Source organism: Centroberyx affinis, unplaced genomic scaffold (genome assembly GCF_046629955.1).
Source record: "Centroberyx affinis isolate AG114_WGS23_722 - 3 ecotype Tasmania unplaced genomic scaffold, CSIRO-AGI_Caff_v1 ptg003453l_1, whole genome shotgun sequence".
Classification (NCBI taxonomy): Eukaryota; Metazoa; Chordata; class Actinopteri; order Beryciformes; family Berycidae; genus Centroberyx; species Centroberyx affinis.
This window is the reverse complement of record NW_027281421.1, coordinates 75964-102794: the sequence shown is the minus strand read 5'-3', so window position 1 is coordinate 102794 and position 26831 is coordinate 75964. Positions and strand designations below refer to the sequence as shown.

Below are 26831 nucleotides of genomic sequence, written 5' to 3'. Positions count from 1 at the left end.
CTACCTATATGGTGCTTTACCATATACACAGCTCATTAGCTGTGGCTGGCATTTGATTACAATCACCTGTTACTTTATTATAATCACCTGATATTTTCCTACCAAGATGGCCGTAACAGAATACTATGAATAGAGAACCTAAAACTGCCTTATCAACTTCCTGTTTTCTCTCCACAAAATACACTTTTGACATTGTACATATTTTATAGTACATATTATAGAGTATGTTGAGCACTCTAAAAATGAGATTCTGAAATGTATGTTATTATCCAATCTTTGATAAAACATTGAAAATGCCCATCCCCATTATTATTACACTGATCTTTCTTTCTTTGCTAGCTACTAGCTAGCAAACTAGCTAGCAAGGCTAGCTAGCTAAACAACCAGGCAAACACAAACCAATAATAGTGGAGCTGGATGGATGTTAACTAGCTACTTTCATGGTTCAGTTTGAACATTTAATGTTACAGTTAGTTAACGTTTCCTCCATATGCTTGAACAGGTTTGATGCTGCAGTTTAACATGTCCAGTTTCACATGTAGTGCTTATGGAGAACCACTAGAATTCTCATAAATATACAAGTAGGGTAGAAAAAAGGCTAAAAATAAATAAATAAATGCAAATTAGACAACAAAGCTTTTCAGTTACAGTAAGAGGAGTTAATGTAATTTGTCACTTGCACCTTTGGTCTAGTGCTTCTTAGTTAAAGATCAAAAGCCGTGGTGTTTCTGTGATCCATAACTCCATAAGGCAAATATTGAACTTTTGCTCTGTGCTCATACATCTCATAGGCATTCCACGGTCACCTAGTTCCCCGTGTGTACCTCCAGTACATAGCGTGCGCTGACTCGGCGTCTCCTCCCAGTATAAAGCGCTTCAAGGTCTGCGAGGGTCTTTGGTCTTCTGGCTAACTGAAGCCGAGTCAGAGGATGTGAGAAGAGAAGAGACACGCTCACCTCCACGGGCAACAACTGGCATTTTAATTTAGATGAGAAAAAATGATTCTGTCTGTTTGATCTGTATGATCCAGGGCTGATGAAGTGAGGGCCAGCCGGCACTCCCCCCCCCTATACACACACACACACACACACACACACACACACAACTCTCCCTGTGAGCGGATCAGAAAGGCACTTTGAAATTGAACTAATTCAGCAATTACTGGGCAGGAAGCTCCCAGCCTCGATACGTGGACGGAATGACAGACCGGCACTAGAGAAAGCAATGCAGAGGAGACCCAGGTGTGTGTGTGTGTGTGTGTGTGTGTGTGCAAGCTGATTTAAAAATGCAGTCACTCAGGCCCATCAGTTGGAGGATGGGATGGGATGGGATGGGATGGGAGGGGGGGGTAAGGCAGAACACGGATCTTTAAATTGGGTGACAGTATCTTTTGAGGTACTACGACGCTAACCTACTGCTTACGCCTTTGATCTGCTGATATCTGTGTGTGTGTGTGTGTGTGTGTCTCCCCCCCCCCCCACCCTTAACGTCCTTTAGGTATTCACGCAGGATGAATGTATTCATGAAGGGCCCCCGCGCAGTCGTTCGCCCCGGGGCTCTCGGGGCAGATCTGTCCGTCACAGCTCTCCTTGCCCTTGGAAAGAACTTCAGCTTCGGCTAAAGTTAATCACATTGGCAACAGTCTGAAAATCCCATTTAGGCCTCCTCCATAATAAAAAACAAAAAAACAAAAAAAAAACGGTGCTTATTATGCCGCTTCTCGCCCCTAATGAAACCGTAGCCGTAACCGGAAGCGATTTCTGTCGACTGTTTGTTTGCCGGCAGATTTTTTTTTTTCTTGTCTCTCCCGTAATTGCTGGAGAAAAAGGGCTTCAGTTGTGTTACTGCCAACGTCTGATCAGATCTGTGAAACCCGAACTTTTATCTGTGAATTCTTTCGACTTTTCTCCTCGCAGCACGGCGGGTTTTTTTTAGAGCAACCGGCTATTACCGCTAATTGCAGCGTTCACACTCAGCCCCCCTCAGTGGAGACAGTACACAGAAGCTTCTCGCCCCCCCCCCCCCCGAGGCGCCGTCTAAAAACTCCTCTCTCTCCCTTCTTCACCGGTTGCCGTTTTAATCACAAAAAAAGTTGTTGACAAATTAACGTGAGAATTCACACCGGTAAATCCACCCTCTCTGTTATCCCTCTCTGTATTAATCTTTGCCCAGATCCCCCCCCTGTATTCAGCGGAGCTTGCAAGAAGGGCCCGTGTTGCATTATAATGATGCCGCTAATGATGGCATAGATCAGCGATTCTCAAGCTTTTTCCTTATCAAGGAGCTCTGATTTAGTCCACATTTGGGCCACAGACTCCCATTTGATGAGATTTTGTCTCTTAGACCCGAATCTGTGAATATTTATATCATTAGATATGATTTTGTCCAGAATTCCATGACTATCTGTATTGTAGGTAGAGAGATAACAGTGAAACTATGATCAAAACAGTCATTCTTCTACATTCTGTAATTGTGTTAACTTCTTGTAAATGAAATAATGCTGAAGTTTAACAATTCATCAATTTGCTGGGGACCCCCTGGAACCTCCTCAAGGACCCCTGGAGGTCCCTGGACCCCACGTTGAGAACCACTGGTCTATGGGAAGCCCTTAACCCAAATTGATTCTAATGAGATGTTGATCAAATTCCACACAAGTATGCATGAATGTTTTATTATAGATATAAAATTCAGTTTCCGATGATGGTCTAAATACTGTTCAGAGGCTTTTCCACCCTGACAAGAATAGAATTCTTAGGGGATTTTTTGGCCATCCCTTACAGAAAAACCACATGAATTTCCCATGTGATAACATGTTTTTCCACACGTGTACACATGTTATCACATGTGGAGCACCTGAAAATGTTCCAGAACCACACATTTCCCATGTGCAAGTCATGGTGTTCCACATAGGATTTTCCACATGTGAAATTCATGTGGTTTTCTGTAAGGGATGGAAATGGCCAAACAGTCAAAACAGTCATTCTTCTACATTCTACTAATTGTCTTGTAAATGAAATAATGCTGAAGTTTAACAATTCATCAATTTGCTGGGGACTCCCCCGGAACCCCCTCAAGGACCCCTGGTGGTCCCCGCACCCCCACGTTGAGAACCACCGGCATAGATCATCCCAACTCTCTGTCTCTCTTCTCTGTCCCTGTCTCTCTGCAGCGTCTCTCCTGAAAGGCCTGAAACACGCCAACATCGTGCTGCTCCATGACATCATCCACACCAAGGAAACCCTGACTCTGGTCTTCGAGTATGTGGTGAGTGATCCGGCCTCGTCTGGTCCCGCTGCACACAATGCCGGCGCTGAGATCACCCACCCGGGGCCCTGCATTGGGCGGACCGTACCGAGTCTGAAATTAGCTCCGGGAATCTGTTTTTAGTGTTCGCTCAAAAGGAAAAAAGAAGCCGCAGTTTTATAAACGGAAAGGAGGTCGGCGTTCATGTGTGTTCCCGGTTTGATTGATTTGACCTCGGCGTCTGCTCGGTTATTGAGTTTCAGTTTTTAATACTCTGCCCGCAGAAACATGAGCTCCGGATGCTTTGATTGATGCGCTCTTGTTTATTGGACAGTTTAAGAATGTCTGTTAAAGCGAGACTCGAGCTCGGCTTTTTCCAGCCTTAGCTTGGTGCCGTAGGATGGCAGCCATAACCACCACCGTTGGCATGTGTGTTTATGCCCAGAGCTGGAGGCCAGGCGGCCATTTTATTGGAAGCACACTGTTTTAGTAGGTTTCCACAACTGTCCTGTCAAATGCTGTGGACAGCTACAGCAGTATGGGTTCTTCTGTTGCTGCGTTCATCGGAAAGATGGCAGATGCGAGCTTCCTTCAGGTGGTAAATACTACTAGAAAATACCGTTCACCTCAGCTTTCGCATGGTAAATACTACCTGGCATCAACTCGGCAATGTCTGGTTTGCTGTGAAACATGAACTCCAATGTCTCATCACTAAGTTAATGTGTGTTAAGTGTGAAAAAGCTGATCAGGAGCAACCGAAGTCTGCAGAAAACGTCAATCACGGCTTCAAACAACACTCCCAGGTTTTTGCTTTGAACTTTCAAGTCATTCCATTTCCAACGGTTACTCCCATAGGACATGAATGGGTAACACTTTACAATAAGTGTCACTAAGTTAAGGGTTAGTTAATGCTTTATAAGGGTTAGTTAATGCTTAATAAGCATTAACTAACCCTTAATTAACAGTTAAATAATATGTAATTTACTAATGGTGTTCATGTTAACTAAGGTAGTAGGTAATAGTTTATAAAGATGACTATTAAATAATCTATAAATTAATACCTTAGTTAACATGAACACCATTAGTAAATGATTACCAGACACATTAGTTAACTGTTAATTAATAAGTGCTTATTAAGCATTAACTAACCCTTAACTTAGTGACCTTTATTGTAAAGTGTTACCCATGAATGCTGCATAAGGACAGGAATAACTAATGCTATTTCTAGGTTCAGATCAGTCCAAATCCACCATGTTCTCCTCTCATATGTAAAAAAGTAATCACCATTTTTCACAGCCGCATTCATATGTAGGCCAATCTTTGATCTTGAAACGCCCGGCAAGGCCAGATCTCTCCTCCAGAATACGCTTACTCAGCTTTCTTAAAAAAAATGTTTGCGTGTGTGAAAAATAACAAGCGCGATGCCCCCTGTTGGTAGATATAGCACATGTCAGAGGTGCAGTAGTTAGGGGGGGCTGGGAGAGGAGCTCAGCGGGGTTAAGGTTGTGGTTTAGATGGCTGTGGGGCGCTAATGAGGAGCAGGGCAGCGGAGATCCATCTTGGCTTTGGAGTTCAAACAGGCCTTGATATCCAGGGAGGGAGGTCAGTTAATGCTCAGCGCTCCACATGAACTCCTCCCTGTTTGACATAATGAACTAGCTCTAACTTGCACAGATGTACTCAAGTTTGTTGGAAGTGATAAGTCAGCTAGGCATACATGCATAGGTTGTACAGTGTGTGATGCAGTTTGATTCATTACATGTTTATTGTAGAATTGATCAAAACTGCACTGGTTGTCTATATGGGAAGCCCTTAACCCAAATTGATTCTAATGAGATGTTGATCAAATTCCACACAAGTATGCATGAATGTTTTATTATAGATGTAAAGTTTTAGTGTCCAATGATGGTCTAAATACTGTTCAGAGGCTTTTCCACACTGATAAAAATAGAATTCTTGGGGGATTTTTTCCAAAAGGGTCTGGCTGCAGACCTCCACTGTCTGGCCAAGGAGTCATGCCAGCTCCACGCTCAGGTCTCTTCTTCTCTCATTCTAATGACGCAGCCCAACGTTCTTCTTCATCGTCAGTTTTTTTAATTGCTCTTTACCTCCGCTGTCAGGACAGTGCCACTACTATCTTTTTTCTGTCGGCTAATTTGAATGACTCAGTCCGACGTTGTTGTAGGTTGTAGGTTTTTTTTGTACGTGTGAATAATTAAGTGTATGCATGAATGAATGAAAACAAGCAGTAAACAAAATGAATGAAAACTTCAGCTAGAAACGGAGGGGAAGGATGAGATATCTCCTGCAACTTCTATTGTTCTGATATTACATCTCTCCCAGTTAGCACTATCCCCAAATCATAAGACAGTCATGAAACAGCCTACATTGTCCCCTTAAACATTTTGCTACATCATTAATTAGGGAGATTTCATCACTCACAACCGTGTTTTTTGTGGCAGCCTCGCGGGGCTTTTATTTTGAAAAGAAAATGCGCTTCGGCGACAAGACTGGAAATGAAATTGTGGCGAGTTTCACAGAACTTCAGCTTGAGAGGGAAGTGGGAGTTCAAAATAACTGACGAAGAAGAGACCTGAGTGTGGAGTGGGCCTGACAGCGGAGATTGGCCTGACAGTGGAGCTCTGCAGCCAGACCCCCCTCGATTTTTTTTGGCCATCCCTTGCAGAAAAACCACATGAATTTCCCATGTGATAACATGTTTTTTCCACATGTGTACACATGTTATCCCATGTGGAGCACCTGAAAATGTTCCAGAACCACACATTTCCCATGTGTAAATCATGTGTTCCACATGGGATTTTCCACTTGTGAAATGCATGTGGTTTTCTGTAAGTGATGGAAATGGCCAAATATAAAGATGCTAAATATTGGTCATAAAATCGGCAGCTTCAGTCCAAAAATATCTGTATTCAACAAGCCATCAGTCAATTTCTATTTCAGACAAGTGATGAATATGCATTAAGAATGCCATATCGCATCAACAATATGGATATTTTTTGAATTCACAAGCCTTTGAATAAGAGGAATCTCTCCCTTTTTCCATTTATGAATATGTAACATGCAACATGGCGGGGAGTGTTTATTTGACTGAAATGGAAAATTGTCAAGCTGTGGACGTTGTGTTGCTGTGGACCGCTGGTTTCACGCTGATCCATCTTCTTGTGTTCAGCCCTATAATGTCAGCCCGGGCTCTTTTACATACAGAGGGCTTTTTCAAGCGAGCGAAATCAATTCATTTTTTTTCTCTCCTCTCGTCGCTAATGATGATTGACAGGGAGAGGGCGAACGAGCGAGGGAGAGAAAAGGATGGGGGGGGGGGGGATGGGACGAGAGAGATGGAGAGACGAAATAAAAAGGGAGAAGAGATGGAGAGAGAGAGATGGAGAGACGGACAGGCATGTCTGAAGCCGGTTTGAGCGGTTTGTGTGAATTATTCAGGAAAGGAAACACTGGGGGTGCGAGCAGCAGTGGGTGATTGTAAATATCAGTGTGACCCCCAGAGCCTCCGCCTCCTCCACCCTGAGTTCTGCTAGCAAAACAGTGCTGAAGTGTAGACCAGGGCAATGCTGCATTCATGTCATACGGAAGAGATGGGAGATACGAGTTTCCTACTAAATACTGTTCTCCTCAGCTTTCACGGGGTAAATACTACTAGAAAATACTGTTCACCTCAGATTTCACGGGGTAAATACTACTAGAAAATACTGTTCACTTCAGATTTCACGGGGTAAATACTACTAGAAAATACTGTTCACCTCAGATTTCACGGGGTAAATACTACTAGAAAATACTGTTCACCTCAGATTTCACGGGGTAAATACTACTAGAAAATACTGTTCACTTCAGATTTCACGGGGTAAATACTACTAGAAAATACTGTTCACTTCAGATTTCACGGGGTAAATACTACTAGAAAATACTGTTCACCTCAGATTTCACGGGGTAAATACTACTAGAAAATACTGTTCACCTCAGATTTCACGGGGTAAATACTACTAGAAAATACTGTTCACCTCAGATTTCACGGGGTAAATACTACTAGAAAATACTGTTCACCTCAGATTTCACGGGGTAAATACTACTAGAAAATACTGTTCACCTCAGATTTCACGGGGTAAATACTACTAGAAAATACTGTTCACCTCAGATTTCACGGGGTAAATACTACTAGAAAATACTGTTCACTTCAGATTTCACGGGGTAAATACTACTAGAAAATACTGTTCACCTCAGATTTCACGGGGTAAATACTACTAGAAAATACTGTTCACTTCAGATTTCACAGGGTAAATACTACTAGAAAATACTGTTCACCTCAGATTTCACAGGGTAAATACTACTAGAAAATACTGTTCACCTCAGATTTCACAGGGTAAATACTACTAGAAAATACTGTACACTTCAGATTTCACAGGGTAAATACTACTAGAAAATACTGTTCACCTCGGCTTCCAGATGGTAAACGCTACTAGAAAACATGAACTCCAATATATCGTCGCGGTTCATGTGTGTTAAGCGTGAAAAAGCTGATCAGGAGCAGCCGGAGTCTACAGAAAACTTCAATCGTACCGTCTTGACGGCTTCAAAAGAGTCTGAACGCAAGAGCGCTTCCAAGTTGTTGCTTTGAACCGTTTTCCCCATAGGACGCGCAATGCCGCATTTTTCCTCTTTCCTCACCAGCTCTGCCAAGCCTCCGAGTCCATTTTCACCACACATTGATATAGACCGGATGTAATCCTCCAGTCGTGTTGAACGCAGATGTTTTGTCAGGGAGGGAGAGGCGGGGATGTGTACGGAATGGCAAAGAACTACACCGATTGATTTTTTTTCTACGTCTGCCCCAGTGACATTCAGACAACAACAATAAACCACGATGACATGTCCTCCTCTGTTCTCGTCTGGGCCTTTTACCTTAATGGATCAAGGGCTGTAATTGGAAGTTTTCTACATCACATATCACTGACATGACATCCAGAGCACTGCAGCAGCTAATGTTTCAGTCTTTATACCTCCTTTCACTTTTTCAGTGCACAGTTACCTGGTAGTTCTCAGATAGCTAGAAGGAATTAGGATTTAGAATGGAAATGTTAGGCTGGGGCGATATTCGATACTGCGGGAAATATTGCGATATTCATGAAATATTGCGATATTCGATGTTACCGATTATCAGCCCGAAACCTAGAAAATATGACTAAATTAACATTGTTCTGTTTCTCTTTGATTTCACAGCATACAGACCTGTGTCAGTACATGGACAAGCACCCCGGCGGTCTCCATCCGGACAATGTGAAGGTACAGTATGTTTAGCCAGCCTGGTCTCGCAAAATTTTGTGAAATGAACACGACAATTTCAATTCCCAACTCATGACAGGACATTTTCTACTGGGAGTGAAGTGACGTTTTATTTATTTAACCTTAACCGAAAGCTTCTTCTAATCTTTGCAAATTGTTCTAGTTGCCGAAAGTTAACCTAACGTTTTCATGTGATGAACACGTGAAAATGGCATGTCCAATTCTTGCTATTGTCACACAATGCTTTTGTGGTGGAGGGACATCACCTTAACATAATTTGTGAGTTCATCCTCATTTCACAAAATGTAGCAACATGTAATCGGATTTCATCCTCATTTCACAAAATGTTGCAACACATAATTGGAGTTCATCCTCATTTCACAAAATTTTGCAACACAATCGGAGTTCATCCTCATTTCACGAAATGTACCAACATGTAATCGGATTTTGTCCTCATTTCACAAAATTTTGCAACACATAATCGGAGTTCATCCTCATTTCACGAAGTTTAGCAACATGTAATCGGAGTTCAACCTCATTTTAAGGAAATTTCGCAACATGTAAACAGATTTCATCCTAATTTCAAAAAATTTTGCAACACATAATCAGAGTTCATCCTCATTTTAAGGAAATTTTGTGACATGTAAACGGATTTCATCCTCACTTCACAAGAATTTGCAACACATAATTGGAGTTCATCCTCATTTCATGAAATTTAGCAACACGTAATCGAAGTTCATCCTCATTTCATGAAATTTAGCAACACGTAATCGGAGTTCATCCTCATTTTAAGGAAATTTAATGACATGTAAACGGATTTCATCCTCATTTCACAAAATTTTGTGTTGGTAAAGCTGGATTTCTGTAATCTTAGACCATTTCGTTCTGCTGTAACATTATAGCTTCACACACACACACACACACACACACACACTCACAGGTAGAAAGTGGGCTGATAGAGTGAATGAGGCCATGGGGGGTGGGATGGTGGGATGTGCCGTCATGCGGCAGGGTGACAGTTCAGGCTGCGTCCGTTATGTAACAGCTCATACCTTTTGTCACCAAGGATTTACATAAGTAATATGTATTTCTTTCTTTCCTGTTGACAGCTGCCTCATTGAGATTCACATGAATAATTTAGGATTATTCCGAGAGAGCGGAGTGGGGTGTTGCTGGGTTCTCGCTGACTTTGCCACTTATTGGCGAGACGCCTGGGTTGTGATTCTTAATCTGTAAACATGTTTGATAGTGCTCGTGTGGCTTTGTCCCTGTGCAGCCATGTAATGCAGGCTTTACTGGAACTACCTACCGTAAAATACAGTCAATTTAATGGTCCAGTGCATAGAATCGCATTTCCCAATCTCACGGTGTTGTCTAATAAAGGGCATTTTAATGTTAAGGTTCCCAAAATATTGGTCAGGGTTGGCCAGAATCAAACTGAAATCCAGTCTACTTCCCAGTATAAATGACACTGCATATACCCAGATGTTAATAAATGCTGTAATTGGTCGACAGTATGCATGGGTAACGAGTCTGGGACAGTGTGATAGAGAAAGAGCAGCGTAGGCTGGTACAAAATGGCAATAATTCTGTTATTTGCAGTTTCTCCCTTCTGTCCTCATCTTGAACTTGCGTATTATCAGACTAATAGAGTTAAGTGGATGTACACACTGCACTCCACAAATATCCAAATGAAGGCTGTAAGCACTTAACATTCTTTAAAATGCGTAGGCCTAATATAATAGCGGAGACTGAGAGCAATGTTAGTAAAACAAACTGGTGATGGGAGAAAGAGGAGACAGCAGGGAGGAGGCCTAATGATGTATTTGCTGACAGGAAAACAAGCCCACTATAATGGATATCAAGAGACTGTGTGTGTGTGTGTGTGTGTGTGTGTGTGTGTGTGTGTGTGTGTGTGTGTGTGGAGGAAGGTCTCACCAATTGGTATCAAAAACTACTTTGATAGACTCCCCACTCCCAAACCGTCTTTGATGTCCTACTCTTCTTCAACCAGATTTTCTGTATAAAATGAGGAGTTTAGCTGGTTAATAAGCTCACAGCAAGGAGTGGACAGGGTTGCAACTGCTTAATTTTCTTCATTAGTGCATTTTGGGATTGACTGTGAGGGAAGTGTAGTTGCTCACCCATCCTCCAATTTACTAATCAGGGACATAAAAGCTATTAGTGTGTCGACTGGTGCCGGCTCAAATTAACATTTAGAGACACTCAGACGTTCACTGCTAATATAATTATTGGTCAAGGACCAGAGAACAATGTGTGTGTGTGTGTGTGTGCATGTGTATCAAGATGAAAACTTCAGTTACTGCTTGAACTAGATGATCCTTAGTAAAATCTATTGGAAACTATCAGTTTGTGCAGCACTGTTACCTTTCCGTGCCTCATTTACCAGACTACAGTTTGTCAGTAGTGTTGCTACAATTGAGCACAAGTGAGTATGACCTCATCCACGCTGCCAGTGAAGTGGTCTGCTTATTAGATTATATGCAGTCAGCTGAATGGCCATCTCCCAATGACATCTCAACAGATCAATGGGGAAACTCGACACCCACGGCAAACCATGTCTGCAGGCCAAACAGCAGGTAGCATTTGCTTTTACAATTACATTACAAGGGAAGCTACAGTTACCGCATCAGTCATCAATGTCATTTGTCACGCTAATGTCAAGGAGAGGTAATCCCAGCAAGCTTTTGATGGAGGGCGACATGCAGGAGGCGGCCAAGTTCAATATCGAACCGAACAAAACAATGCATGGCAGAAATTCATATTAAAGCAGCTGTTGAAGTGATACCAGAAAGATATTTAGGTTTCGATTTTACAAAACGTAGGTAGCAGCTATGGAACGACTACTGATGGTGTCTCAACTTTCATTTTGCCGCTATATTTACACACGTTTTCAACATCGTATGAACATATATTCAATGTCAAAATGTTTGGTGGGAATGTATTGACCAGTAAGAGAGTTTCTCAGAGAGTTTCCCAGTTTCTCAGAGAGAAATAAAAAAATCCAGCGCAGAATATCAATCACAATGCAATAAAGCAATACAAGAAATTCCTTCACAAAAATAGAATCAAAGAAAGAAGAAAACATCCATATGAACAGAGGACAAACACCCTCCCACAGCACTCTATATAATCACTCGTAGAAGATAAATCTAAAGTGTAGCTCCTAAAAAGCGGGTGTACCTGTAAATGCACACAAAAATATGTACATATATACACACGTCTCCATTTGAGGCTCTCACATACACAATTGGGAAGAAGCACCCACGGAAACTCGATGGCAGGTAGTCCAAGGAAGAAAGAAGACGGAGGAAACATATAATACAATGGCTATTTTAGTTGGGTATTAGGGAAACCATCTCAATATGATATCAATGGAGACCAAAGGCCTTGAAAAATAGAACCATGGTTTTGTTGTTTGTTTGTCCAATAATAATAATCTTTATTTATATAGCACTTTTCAAAACAAAGTTACAAAGTGCTTCACAAACAAAATCAAATCACAAAGTGCGTCACAATCAAGAGAGATAAAAGAACAAAGGACAGAACAACAGATCAGTGAGATAAAAGTAATAAAACAAAAACATATCATGATAAGAATAAAACACAAAAAAGCAAAAAGGTGAGGTAAACAGATCCAGTCATAGGGATAACAACAAATTAAATAAAATAACAGGCAAGGCAACAGGGTTAAGAAATGAATAATCAAAAGTTATAAAAAGGCTTTACGATAAAAGTTTGTGTTAAGAAGAGATTTAAGAGATGATACAGCTTTTAGAACACTAAAAGCTGGATGTGACTCCTTTTTCCAAAACAGCAATATATATTAAAAAATATGTTAGGCTATAGCAATTGATAATCAGAATTTTTCAGTCCAGTGTTAGATCTGGCATGGCATCAAGTAAATAAAAAGAGTTTAAGTCTAACTCTATATCCAGAACCAATTTGGTGGTAGTATGAATTGAATCATAGACGCCAATACCGTTTCTGTAGCTGTGTCTTTAAGGCTCATTAATATTAACGACCCCTCTGTTCCGATTGGCTAACCGTTTCAAGAGTGAAACGTGAGACACTGCAGCCAGGCAGCTACAGGTAGGGAAAACTCTCCGGTAATAAACAATGACAACCCGCTCAACCGCTTTGAAAAAAAACACTTTGTGAGTCTATTATTTCTTACAAAAGTTGCTTTTCTAATATGGATTGTGTGGATTTAGTTGGCGTTTTTTTTTTTTAGTTGGTGCGTTTTGATACTTTCACCATGTTTAGATAGACCATCCAACTCCTTTATAATCAAAGAGACAAGGGAAATCCTGTTTTACACCATGTGGGACCTTTAAAACATAAGCTGTCTTAGCATAAAGCCAATGCCAAAGACGATTCTATCCATATCTGGTACATTATCATAGTCCTTAGTGGCCAGTACAGGAGTGCAGGTTGATGTGCACTCTTGATTCAGCCCATTAAGGACAACACTGTACAGATGCTTTCTGGAACAGATAAGCGGTCTCACCGCGCTAGCTGGCAGATGGCAGCCCCTTTTCACTCCATTTAACACTCCTTTATTTTATCTCTCCCTCACTGACTTCACCACTTTTACCCCCTTTTCAGCAAAACGCTACTTCGGAGGTTTCTCAATGAGTCCGTAGGTTCGCATTTTGGGCTGCACCTCTGTTGTGAGAGTCATTGTTAATGTTGAATTCAGCCTTGCTGTGTGAGTCTTGATTTTACACGTACATTATTGCTATGGTTTGAATACAAACATAGAGCACAGGTATCTGAATACATTTTTTTTTTTTCGGCTTCCTTTTTTGTCCCAAATCAGTCAGTCTTCGTGCCAAAGTGCCTGAAAGCTGAATAAATGAGACTCCAGTGTTTCGGTATGAACATTGCATTTGAATGTTTTATTGAATACACATCTTTCATGTCCTTTTTCTCCTGTGCTCTTTGTTGCTTTACTTTGTTTTTGTCCTAGTCAAACTTGCGTACAGAACCCCAGTGTGCCGCTGTCATTTTGATGCATTGCCTCATACCTCGCTGCGGAATGAATGGGAACATCAGACAAAAGGAGCTAGACTTGACTTCATTTCGCTGATAGATAATACGGAGCCCGATCCAATGCACGCCGTCTTTTCATAATGCTTATCTTGATCCGGAGCTGTGCTTGCAATGAGCGTGATGGCAATAACTATTTCATCATTAGGGAGATGGCGGGTGTGTTGATTCGCACGCTGATGATGGATTGCTGTTCATGCAGTAGGGTCACTCCTCAGGTGATATATTATGCTAATGCCCGATCAAATACCATCACAGAGCTTATTTCTCCCGCAGTTGGGAACCAATTAGTGAGCAAAACTAATCATGCCTTATGATTACACACACACACACACACACACATACACAGAGCAGGATTTCAACTCTCTTTTAAGGGTCTTCCCTTCCAATTACTGCAGAACCATCAATATGTGTTTTAGCTCTTGCTGTATATTGTCAGCTAGTTTCACGTTACACCAGTGATTCTCAACCTTCTTCATATCAAGGACCGCTAATTGAGTCCACATTAGGGCCACGGACCCCCATTTGATGAGTTTTTGTCTCTCTGACCCAAATCTGAGAATATTTTTATTGCTAGATATGATTTTATCCAGAATTCCATGACTATCTGTACTGTAGATAGAGAGATAACAGAGAAACTATGATCAAAACAGTCATTCTTCTACATTTCCTAATTCTCTAACTTCTTGTAAATGAAATAATGCTGAAGTTTAACAATTCATTAATTTGCGGGCGACCCCTGGAACCTCCATCAAGGTACCCCTGGTGGTCCCCGGACCCCACGTTGAGAACCACTGCGTTACACAACTTTTTAGGTGACTAGCAGCCATTCTAGAGATCCTCTGGTCTTGGCAACAACAACTAAACTTATGACTTGGCCGTCTTAACAATATGGGATAGATATGGTTAATTTCATAACTGATACATCTGACTGATTTTGCGTTTAGATCATGTCAGCTTGTTAGCTAGCTAACCATAGCATCTGTTCAGCTAACCATCACTATCTTGTCGGGTTGCTTTCGTATAGACGCTGGGTTTTTCCACAAGGTATACAAAGATGTCCGGCCACTGTAACTTTGGCCTTTTAGTTGGACCCACTGACCCGACAGTGAGTACGGGTCAGGAAACCTCACCCCAATGCTAAGGGTTAGCTTATTAGTGTAAGACGACCTGTCTTCTGCTGGCAAACCGTTAAAATAATTGGAGAAGGCGTCCAGATGATCCATATTCCTATGTTGTAAATTGACACCTGATACCGCTAACTGTCACTTTCTGCCACTATTTCGGGTCTATATAGTGTATATGCCCTTAAAAGGAGATGTTGCTTTGTTCTGTACAGTTAACATCCTCTCCTCACCTCTGACTCCTCCTCCTCTCGGCTGGGATCGGCGGGGGCAGCAGGCCTATCGACCCGGCCGCTATCGACTCCCCTCCCACTACCTCCGCCTCTCACCACAGCTACCTTTCCTTCACGTGAAATCATTTTTTTTCCCTCTCCTCTCCTCTTTTCTTTTCTCTCTGGATGTCTGCATCGCTTTGCTCTCCCCTCGCTCAGCCTCTCCAGCCGACTTAATCGGTGCAGCTACGCCTTCATCCGCAGGGTTCCTTTCAGTACCTTTAGCCAGATGGACAGCTCATAGTCGCTTATTATAGTCGGGTGAGCTTGTCTACTAGCAGATGTCGGATCTGTCGGCGAGCCAAATGGCCACTGCTGACCGCGTTGAGCCTCTGTTACTCTGACTACTAACAAAGAAGAGAGGGCATTTCCACAGAGCGTGCCTATCTGTAAATCTCCCTACTGCAACATACGGCTTTTCCCTTTCATTTGAAGCGCGGGATTGAGTTCAAGTCTGTCCAATTATTGATGCGTCCTGCATAATTTAACTCGCGATCGGTCCGTCTCGAGAACAAAACATATTACGAATGTCAAAACAGTCAATAACTGTTATCCTGCCCTCTCCGCGCTTCACTTTCCTCAAATATCATTATGCAAAAAGGAGTTGTTTCCGAGCCAAATAGAAAAAAAAAAAAAAAAAGCTTCTTTCAAGCAGGTTTTGATGTTTGAATCGAGGAGCGGAGAGAAGAGAATAAACAAGTGTTTGGTTTTTTTTTCCTCTCTTTTATTACCGTGCAGTCGCACTCTTAACAAGGCAGGGCTTCTCACGAGTGCGTTTGATATACATGAGTAAACACACATTTCCCCCAATGCTAATTTCCGGCACCGCTGTTCCGCCTCTCGCCAGCCGAGTTGAGGAATAGTAAACTGTTGACCCGGTGACTCCAGATGCCAGACGAGGCCGATCCCTGATTGGACTCCGCGGCGCTTCAATCTGCCTAATTGGCCGAGACGATAGTATCGCCGAGAGGAGAGAAAGGAGAGGGGAGCGTCGGAATTGAAGATCAGGGAATGTACACTCCTCATTATTTGTTGATTGATGTGCGCAGGGAAACGAAAGAGCGGCCGAGTCTCAGAGGCTCGAAAACAAAACATTTAAAGTCACGCTGGACCTGGGGAAATATTAGGGTTCCACCGATATGGATTTTTCAAAAGCCGATAAAACGTAGGCATGCTCTTGTGGAATCTGATCCAAATGGCTTCCCAAAGAAAATAAGTGAAATATTAATCAGTGCCACAATAAATACGTAATCAAACAAACTGCGTCATATCCATTATATCAGAGGTGGATAATACTGACTCGTTGATACCTGGTTTTTAATAGAAGGCCAATACCAGCCCCATATATCGGCATTTACTGATATATCGATCTAGCCATAATAAATATGTATCGCAAGTAAGAGGGAGGCCAAAGCCTTCCACGCTCCTACGTTTCTGCTATCACTTTTTTCTCTTCTTTTCCACGGTTTTCTATGACATCCTCGCAATATGAAATTGTTATGGGCGATATCCAAAATTCGATTTTGCGATGCTGTCCCGCCAAAATATCGTGTATGGGCAGTTGGGCATTTTTTGTTTTTTGTGTTTTTTTCTAAATTACATCAAATTTCCAATTTTCTTTCTTTCTTTTTTTCATTAAATTTTTGTTTCTTCGAAATGACATCAAATTTCTATTTTTTTTTTATTATTTTATTTTATTTGCTCCAAATGACATCAGATTTCTAGTTGGGTTTTTTTCTCGCTTTTTAAAATTTTTGATTTGATTTTATTTCTTCAAAATTACATCATACGATATTTGGTATTGCAGAAAATATTGCAATATTCTATGAAATATCGGCTTTTCAAATCCCGTCACTGTGCACAAAACCCATTGTAAACCATGACCTCATTGCAAAAAACAATCACTGTACAACCGACATAAAGACATGAAAGCATATAGAGACGTCACACATGCTGCGGTATTGTGAATAGATTTTTATCTAGTATTGATTTGCCCCCTAACCTGCCAATGAAGTGGTCACTGTGAGTAATAGAGGTGTGAGATCAGATGGGTGGTGTAATGACAGCTATCTGTTTGATCGCTGGTCAATACTCCAAGTGAAGGAAATGATGGGTGTGTTCTGGGTTGATGGGTCACTATTGATGTTGGTGTGTGTGTATGTGTGTGTGTGTGGTGAAGATGGTCTTTGAGGGGCTTTATTGCGCTAATTGTAATTGACTTTTGGAGTTCATGCCTGTTCAGATCGGAATGAAGGCACAACCCTGCTTTAATGATGGATAGGTTTCTTCACACCTTGGTGAGCTGAACTCCCATTCAGTTTAATGTGCCAGATGGTAATGACTCAACTACAGGGGTGTGGATATAGGCAGAGATAGGTAAAGATTAGATATTGATATTTATAGAATATATCCATAAGATGATGGATACATAGGCCCTTCTTATCAAATGAGTCTTTATTATGACTGAAGGGCAATTGGATCACATGTATGTAGGTCAGTAGCCATTCACCATGCTTTTTTTGTCCATAGAGATACTGTATGTTGTGCTGAATTTGTACTCATATACAAATTGTACTTTCCCTTCGCAGCTGTTCCTGTACCAGTTGCTGAGAGGACTGTCCTACATCCACCAGAGGTACATCCTTCATCGCGACCTCAAACCCCAAAACCTGCTCATCAGCGACACTGGAGAGCTCAAACTAGCCGACTTCGGTGAGTAGGATGGAGCCACGGAGCCTCTTTTGTGTGTTTTTCAGATGTAAGAGAGTGTCTGTGTTTTAGGGTTAGACAGATATATAAGGGCGATATTGGCTTTTTATTAAAAATTGGATACCAGACAGTCATTTTCACCCACCTGTCATATGATGGATATAGTGTGGTTTGATTGTACAATTGATCAGTACACTGGATGTCTATGGGAAGCCCTTAACCTTAACTTACTTACTTAATAAATGCTTTTTCTGAGGCTTTTCCACCCTGACAAGAATACAATTCTTGGGAAAGCACTTGCCATTTTGGGGATTGGACAACTTCAATCCAAAGAGTAGTGGCCTTGAATAACCCACATTAGTCAAACCCTAGTGTGTGTGTGTGTGTGTGTGTGGCTGTGTGTGTGTGAAGCGGCACCATATGGCCTGGATCCATGGTTGGTGCCCAGCTCAGTAAATACTGCCCACATGGCCTGACTGGCATCCTGTGTGGGGGGGCAGACAAAGAGGAAACAAACCATCCAGCTCCCTGTAACCCCCCCCCCACACACACACACACACACACACACACACACACACACACACACCATCCATCCATCCATCTCTCCCAGCCCTCTATCTCACCACCACCACTCCATCTCCTCCATTTTCTCTATCCCTCCGTCTCACCAGCCCTCGTCTCTTCCACCCCTCCATCTCTTCCATCTCACCACCCCATTCCATCTCCTCCATCCCTTGGCTCAGACGGGGGGAGGGGTGGGTGAGGCTTGTGGGGGTGGGGGGGGGGGTTTGCTCATCAATAATGCAAACCCTGTATTAGTGGAAAAACATTACTGCAAGGGAAATAAGAAGGGGAGAATAATGGACAAAATACCAAATGAGGAAGAGTGAAAATCCCAGGCTTATTAGGCTGTTGTTGGAGCTATACTCATCAACAAACATACACACACACATACATACATACACACACACACACATAACGCAAAATCAGTCTTTGCCTGAGGGAACCAGTTTGGATGCCAAACAAGGAAGGTGAAGGTTGTGCTGTGTGTGTGTGTGTGTGTGTGTGTGTGTGTGTGTGTGTTGGCTGGGGCTCCCTGTGGTCCCGGCCTTGGCAGCAGGAATACTAAAGGCTGACAGCTGAGGACCATGAGGCTGGTCGGGGTAAACAAGAGAGACGGAGAGGCAGCGGGGCAACAAGGGAGGGGATGGAGAGGGGGCAGACGGAGAGGCAAGTGAAGCAGAAGCTACAGAGAAAGGGACAGTGTCAATTCTCCAGATTGTATTTTTTTTTTATTGGGTCTCCATCTTCACTGCTGTGGTGTTTCTGCACTGCACTTCCCAGAGATCACCTGTCAATCAAACAGTGTGGCGTCTTTTTCCTTGGGTTTTCTGTTGATGAAGATGAAGATTTATTCAAAAATATTTAAAAAAAACAATTCTGGGTCTACAGGAGGCTATACATATGTACAGAAGTGACTAGGCATCTCTACGAACCAGTAATCCCTTAAAATACCATTACATTTCCATGAATTCACCTTTCATACAAAATCCCCTTAAAATGAGTTATGGGAGTTATTAATGGAGGAGACCCCATCAAAACCCCTTTAAACTCCTTAATGTTTGACTGCTTACTTTCTAATTTAATGTAAAATTCAGAGAGAAATGAACTTTCCATTAATTTCCACTTAATAACCCTGTAAACCTACACAAAAGTCATACAAAATCCCTTAATTAATAGTGTGTCCACGAACCACCCCATGAATAAATCCCTTAAAAACCCATGATACTAACCTTACTTTTTTAAAGCTATGTCATTTTTAATGGATAATTAAAGGAATAGTTCACCCAAAAATGAACATTCTGTCATCATCTACTCACCCTCATGCCAAATGAAACACTGGTGAAATTTGTTAGTCCATATAACACACAGGGAGGCTGCCAGCACAACTTGGTAGCAGCCTTCTCCAAAACAACTGAAGTCAATGGGGACCTGTTCTTGTGTGTTATATGGACAAACTTCACCTGTGTTTCAACTGGCATGAGGGGGAGGAGATGATGACAGAATTTTCATTTTTGGGTGAACTATTCCTTTAATGTTTAAGTAATGAGAAATAAAGGACATTTCAGGTATAAAATGAAGGGGTTTGGATGTGTTTAAAGAACGCTACACCTTCCAAATATACTGTATTAGCTGACTTTACAGGTGTAGATAGGATGTACAGATGGGCAGATTAGCAGAGTAAGCAGGAGAAGGGCGGGGCTGATCTCTTGTCAGCCACTGTGGCCAGAGCTCTGTGTCCCCGCTGGTGGTTTTGGAGTCCGTCCAGATCCTGCCCTCTGCTCCTCTGCGGGTTTACACTCTTTTTTTTTTTTTTTAATGAGTAGCGCAAACAACGACCAAACAAATGAGGGTTATGAGGAGCCTACATGGTTCACATCAAGGACGGAGCTAATTGAAGCCAGCTAAGCAGTGTGTTGGGGGTGATTTCTGCGTATAAGTAGAACACATCCTTGTAATCCTATCCTTACGAGGAACTTGCATTGAGTCGGTCCCTAATGCTGCGTTCACGGCATGCCGGATTTACAGTAAATATGAGATGCCGACTAGGAGGAACTCTCCAACCTCCTAGTGGTAATTGACCTTATTCACACGGCGGCCATTTTCAATATTCAGGGTGGGAAAGTCGAGTCCAGCCTGCTCTGTCCTGATTTGAACCAAGATACATCATACAAACATTTATCATTACACAGATTCCTCACTGAAAAACATATTTGAAACGAATGGAGCAAGAATCCAGAGGGATATGTTTACATTTTAATATATTTAGTCCATTATCGTTAGCTACAGTCTAGCCTAGGTAGCTAGTAGCTTACTAACTAGCTAGTAAGCTAACTAACTTCCCTGCTAAATTCAAAATGTCGCTGTGGTTGTTCTTCTCGAGATTGCTAGCTAATTTGGTGACCGTTTATCTGTGTTTTGTCCTCACCTTTGTATTAAAATGATGCTATTTTTATGTCTTCAAGGTAGAGTTTCTTACCCCAAGTGGTCAAAATGGCTGCCCTGTGAATACGGTCAATTACAAGTGGGATATGTGGGAATTTTTTTGTAGGCTCTGATATCTAATACTGTCATGAATTGCGGAGGTGTGTAAACAAGATAATACAAATGAAAATTCTCAGTTATATTCATACCAATAAAATCAATTCTACTTGCAAAAAGTGAGCAATATCTGCTGCCGTTCGCTTATGGTTCATTCGAAATTCATAAAAATAGTTTTGGATGTGGGTGCTCCAACGAGTTAAACACATGGACGCCTCCAACTTGTAGCAACAAGATGACACACCATTCTTCTGCTTTTTCCCATATGACATGAACACTGACTATGACTACTCAAAAAAGAGGGAGGTTGGGCAAAAAATGACTGTAAAGTACATTTCACTTATTTACTGGGACACATTTTGGCAAGAAAAGCCCTCAGAACGTCTAAAACTCAACCTGGTTCTCACATGGATGGAAGTACAAGAACACACACACACACACACACAGGATGGTCATTTTGCGATAGGGTTTCTGGTCACTGACCGCTGCTGATGTGCCAGGTGGGCGACGGCAACTGGCAGCATATGGCGTTGCTTCAGCCTTTCAGCGCACACACAAGCGGCCTGTCAGCAGCCTCATTACAACCAGGGACACATTCATGCTCTCATAAGGCTCTGAAGTGCATGAGGCATGAGCAGTGGTCATTTGCCGTTTCATACGCTGCTATAATTAGGGCCTTGTCATCAGAGAATTGTCTCAAGGCTGAAGTCGTTTCGCGTGCGACTGAGTGACCACAATGTGCACTCCTTGTGGCAGCAGGAGCATGTGTGTGTTCTTATATCCTTGTGGGAACCGGTTTTAGACCTGCAAAGTGAGGACATTTTTGTGAAGTGAGGACATTTTGCTGGTCCTCACATCTTCAAGGGGCTAGTTCATCATCAGAGTTAAGGTTAGGCATGTAGTGGTGAGGGTTAGGGAATGGATGCGGTCAATGGAAGGGCCACATAAGAATAGAAGTACAAGGGTGTGTGTGTATGTGTGTGCGTGCTCTGTCTCAAGTGGCATGCAGCAGTCAGTCAGCTGTGAATATCTCACTCGGGGTACTAAGTGAGTTGTGTCTTATCCAGTGCCAGTGAATGGGCCGCGGGCCAACACTACAGCTCTGCTAATCGCGGTTCATTCAGCAGAGAGGCAGCGGCGGCTCTCTTCTAGTTCTCCCTGATTGTCTTTGTTCACAGCAATGCTGCCAGCTTAGCCTCTTAGCCGGGCTAACCTCTTCCTTTCTCAGTCTCACTTCACTTCAGACTGACTTGATGAAGGCTCCCACTGTGACCGACACAGTTTAGCCGTTTAGCTGATGTTGTACTCAACAATGTCGTAAACATTGCTGAGTTGTGCGCACTATACAGTGCTATAGTCCTAATTTTGACAAGCCCCAGTGGACTCAACTCCATTTTTATGGTGTTGTTGAGGTGTAGCATTGCATTATTAAATTATCTGCTGTGGACTGCAATACTATAGAGAGATCCAATTGGGTTAATGTTAGCTAGCTAGCTAACTGATGGAGGACAATTTGACATAGAGCTAAAAGTACCAAGACAAAAAAAAGTAGTTTAGCTTTGCTGTGCATGCAGTTGGCTAAACTTTAGCTAACTAGCTTGCGTTTGCTAATGAAGAAATTAAAAAATGTAGCTAGCTAGTTGGTAGCTAACAGACTGCTTAGTTAGCATGCAATAGCAGCTAAGTTAACTGAGTTCTCATTTAGGTTGCTACTCACTGAGGAATATGCTGCTGTGCTGTTGGGCAGCGGCGTCTTGGCAAAATCATGTGCATATACCATATTTCCTCTAATATTGGCCCGGGCCTTTATTTACCTCAACTGCAGAGGGTACCAGGCCTTTATTGGAAGCAGGCTTATATTAGAGACAGGCCTTTATTTTGAATTTCCTCTGTTTGATAAGTATATTTGCTCATATTTTAGTGCGAAACCTCCTTTTTTTCTGCTTCTGTTGGGGTTCGTTAGGTAGCCGTTTTTTTGTTACTGCAATGCATTACTGATAATTACGGTAATCAACGACGGCACGCTCCAGAGACTTCTGCCGGCCGAGCCGTCTTGTGGCATACTGCCATCTTGTGGCACTTGTACGTTACTACAAACTACAGTTACATTGTATAACGGGCACCAGGAGTTTACCGGTATCCACCGTTGTTTTTTCCTTTGTTTTTTTCCCCGGCCTGTGTTTGGGGCCGACCTTTATTTGTTTGTGTCGACCACGGCCCCGGCCATTATCGGAGACCCGGCTTTTAATTGACTACCGGCCACTATTAGAGGAAATACAGTAGTACAGTCTGTCACCTCAAGAGGGCACAAACAATGGGTCTCAAAAGACCACACCCTTTCAAATTTTCTAGTTTTTATGCATTTTCATTAGGTCCTTGTTGTCTGAAATGCATTTGTAACGTCTATAGACCAGCTGAAGGCCTACATTACCCATTTTAAGAACAAAACAATTGGCAAACGGATCCAAAAATACTATTCATTTTCGCCATAGGCAAAAAAAAACAAACAATACACATGATATATTCTGAAAGCCCCACAACGACGACAACACTTGCTATTCAAAACACATAATATCCACATTTATTCCTTGCATTCCCACCTTCCACCATGCACTCATACCTGAATATTTCGACCTTTTGGAGCTGTGCAGGTGAAGGGTATGCATGCGCACTGATGTGTGTGTGTTGCGCTGGAGCATGCACCTATATATTTGCCTGGGAGTTGTTCTAAGAGTTTGTGTTGCTGTGCTGGGATGTAGCCTAACAGCTGCTGGGATAATGATGTGTGAGGAGTGAAGTAATGTGACAATGGAGCTGGAGGAATGTCAGAGGCATCCGGACCAGGCTGAGGCTGCTCCCCAGTGTGCCGTTACACCCACCGCCTCACCACGGCACTGGGAGGAGTGGGTGGATGCGCCGGTGTGCGTGCGTGTGTGTGTGTGTGTGTGTGTGTGTGTTGATTGCGGTGTGGGTGTTTGGAGGTTGCAGATGGTCTTTTGAAGTCTATGAGATGAATCAAGGCTATTGACGTGCGTGTGCTTGTGTGTGTGTGTGTGTGTGTGTGTGTGTGTGTCAGCCCACTCCTGAGACCTGACTGAAATAGGCTGGGATATAACACACCAGCATTGGAGACAGAGATGTGTGTGTGTGTTTGTTGTTGTGCACAGAGCAGGTAATGACCTGACTGGGATTGTGTTCTATAATGCGGATCTCATTACAGTCCACTTTGTGTTGGGAAATGAGCTGGGACGACGGCAGGTGGTGGATGCACACACACACACGCACACACACAGATACACACACACACACACACACACACACACACACGCACATGGACACACAGGCATAAAGGAATTTGTGGATATGAAAGGAGAAGTGAGGAAAATATTTTTGATTTTTGATTTTTATATTATATATTTATGTGCTGTACAAACATGTATATTTCATATATACATACGTACATATGTGTATATATACAGTATATATACTTAGAGTAGTATAGTGGTGGTTACAGGGCAGCCTAGTGGTCTCAGGTTGAGCAGCAGCTACACTAAATATATATATTTATACATTATATGAATAATGAAAAAATCATGTGGCTTGGTGAGGAATATAATACAAGTAGATTCATTGACAAATTAATGCACAGTAGCCATAATGAAGTGAAGCAATGTGTCATCTTTTCTATTATTTGAAGTTATTGAAGTGATTACTTATTCACTTTGTCAGGTAATTTTCCATTACGTAATGTACAGCAACTTCATTTCAACTTTCTTTTTTTTTTTTCTTTTTTTCTTTTTTCAAATGACTTCCTGGAAAACTGTGTATTTTTAGTGGTAACTTCATGGCGTACCAGTAGGTGTACATAAACAACCAATGATACCATCACATATTTTTGAAATTTGTTTGCGGTTACTAACCCAACATTCTGTTTCAACCACAAAGCACAGAGGCCAGACACCAGTGAACTGAATGTTCTTGTGACTTTAAGCTGCAGTGGGAGTGTAGGACAGCAGCACAGCTCTGTGATTAAACATGTTCATTACCGCCTGTGTGTGTCTTAATGTTACACTTCTGTGTAATCAGTGTCAAGGTCAGGTGCACGAGGAAGACCGAGACACGGGCTTCCTTGTTGTTTTGCACTAATAAGACCCCACACACACACACATACACACACACACACACACACACACACACACACACACACACACACACACACTCCACACAAACTTACGTGACTGGACTCGATTTACTGAGAACTCTCCTCTCCTCTCCTTTCCTCTCCTCACCTCTCTTTGTCTCCTCTCCTCTCCTCTCCTCTCCTCTCCTTGTCTCCTGTCCTCTCCTCTCTCCTCTCCTCCTCTCCTCTCCTTGTTTCCTCTCCTCTCCTCTCCTCCTCTCTCCTCTCCTCTCCTCCTCTCTCCTCTCTCCTTGTTTCCTCTCCTCTTCTCCTCTCCTCTCTCCTCTCCTCTCCTCTCCTCTCCTCTCCTCTCCTCCTCTCCTCTCCTCTCCTCTCCTCTCCTCTCCTCTCCTCTCCTCTCCTCTCCTCTCCTCACCTCACCTCCATGGTGGGACACACAAACACACAAACCGCTCTCCAACTATAGTAGTGGGATAACCCAACCTCCATTAACATCTTAATACATATAAAAGTGTTTATGTCATCTGCATGTGGGATTATTAAGTTACAATTAAGGAAAATTCTATCACGCAAGTCATAAATTATCTGCGTGCATATAAAAAGACTTATTGCCACTTCCAAACTCAAGCGCGCTTTTAATGTCTTTTTTTTTTTTTTTTGTCGCGCCGAGGCTTGTGTTAAATATCAGGGGGATTGTCAGGTTTTATTAAATCTTTCATGACTGAGAATTAATCATCATATATTGACTGGGTTGATGAAGGAGGAGTCTGACTCACTATTTAATTTTCCCCATGACTGTAACAAATGCTGCATCTGCGGTCCTACCTGCTTTTATTTTTCTGTGTTGTGGAACCGTGATGAATGCTCCGATTTATCACGAGTCCAAATTATTATTATTTTTTTTCCTCTCTTCTCCCCCCCCCTCTGTTGATTTATTTTTGAAAGATATTTTAAATAGCTACTGGGCAGCGCAGATGCTCCAATCTGCTGAACGCTAGAGATGAAGAGGAAGAGGAGGAGTAGGAGGAGGAGGAGGAGAAGGAGGCGGAAGCTACAAACTGGCTTTAAAGTACAAATGAACTTCAAAAGAACACTGGCTTGTTGTTTTTTTCCCCCTTGGGAGGATAGAAACTATTTTAGTCCCTCTCTCACTTACCCTGCTTCTTCTTTTTCTTCTTCCTCTTCTCATCCCCTCTCTTCTGTATGGTGTGACCCCTGGTGTTGCTGTTGATGTGTGTGTGTGTGTGAGATAGTGATGTATAATTCACTGGTGACCTTCATCCGAGCAGCTACCTGGACAGGATGGCAGGTCACCGACTGGTTGGTTTGAGCCAAGTGGCTGAGGGTGTGTGTGTGTGTGTGTGTGTGTGTGTGTGTGTGTGTGAAGCCATAGGTCAGGTCTTTGAAATGGAGCTCTCCTCTGTAGTTGGACTGGTGGGGTTTGGAGGGAGAAGGTCAGGTCATGGTGTCTTCAGCAGCAGCACCATGTTGTTGAAAGGTGTAATGCTAGACTGTGCTTCATTGTGACAGTTCCTTTAGAATAGTGTATAGTGATTCTCAACCTTTTTCATATCAAGGACCCAAATCTGAGAATATTTTTATGGTTAGATATGATTTTGTCCAGAATTCCATGACTATCTGTATTGTAGGTAGAGAGATAACAGAGAAGCTATGATCAAAATAGTCGTTCTCTTGTGTTAACTTCTTGTAAATGAAATAATGCTGAGGTGTTATAATTCATTAATGACCCCTGGTGGTCCCCGGACCCCACGTTGAGAACCACTGGTGTACAGGATGAACCCAGATGTTGGGAACTGCCAGCTAAACCAGTATCATAACTGCTTGTTAGAAGTA

General features: G+C 42.4%; 1 protein-coding gene across 1 annotated transcript in view; it reads left to right on the top strand.

The window, feature by feature from the left end:
* Positions 1-3169: 3169 nt before the first annotated feature.
* Positions 3170-26831, top strand: part of cdk14 (cyclin dependent kinase 14) — a gene marked incomplete at its 5' end in the record, with an annotated part of 71194 nt that continues 47532 nt past the window's right edge. Inside the window, 3 exons of the mRNA XM_071539385.1 lie at positions 3170-3264; positions 8494-8556; positions 17614-17737. Coding sequence (XP_071395486.1) covers positions 3170-3264; positions 8494-8556; positions 17614-17737 — 282 coding nt within the window. The remainder of the gene's footprint in view (positions 3265-8493; positions 8557-17613; positions 17738-26831) is intronic.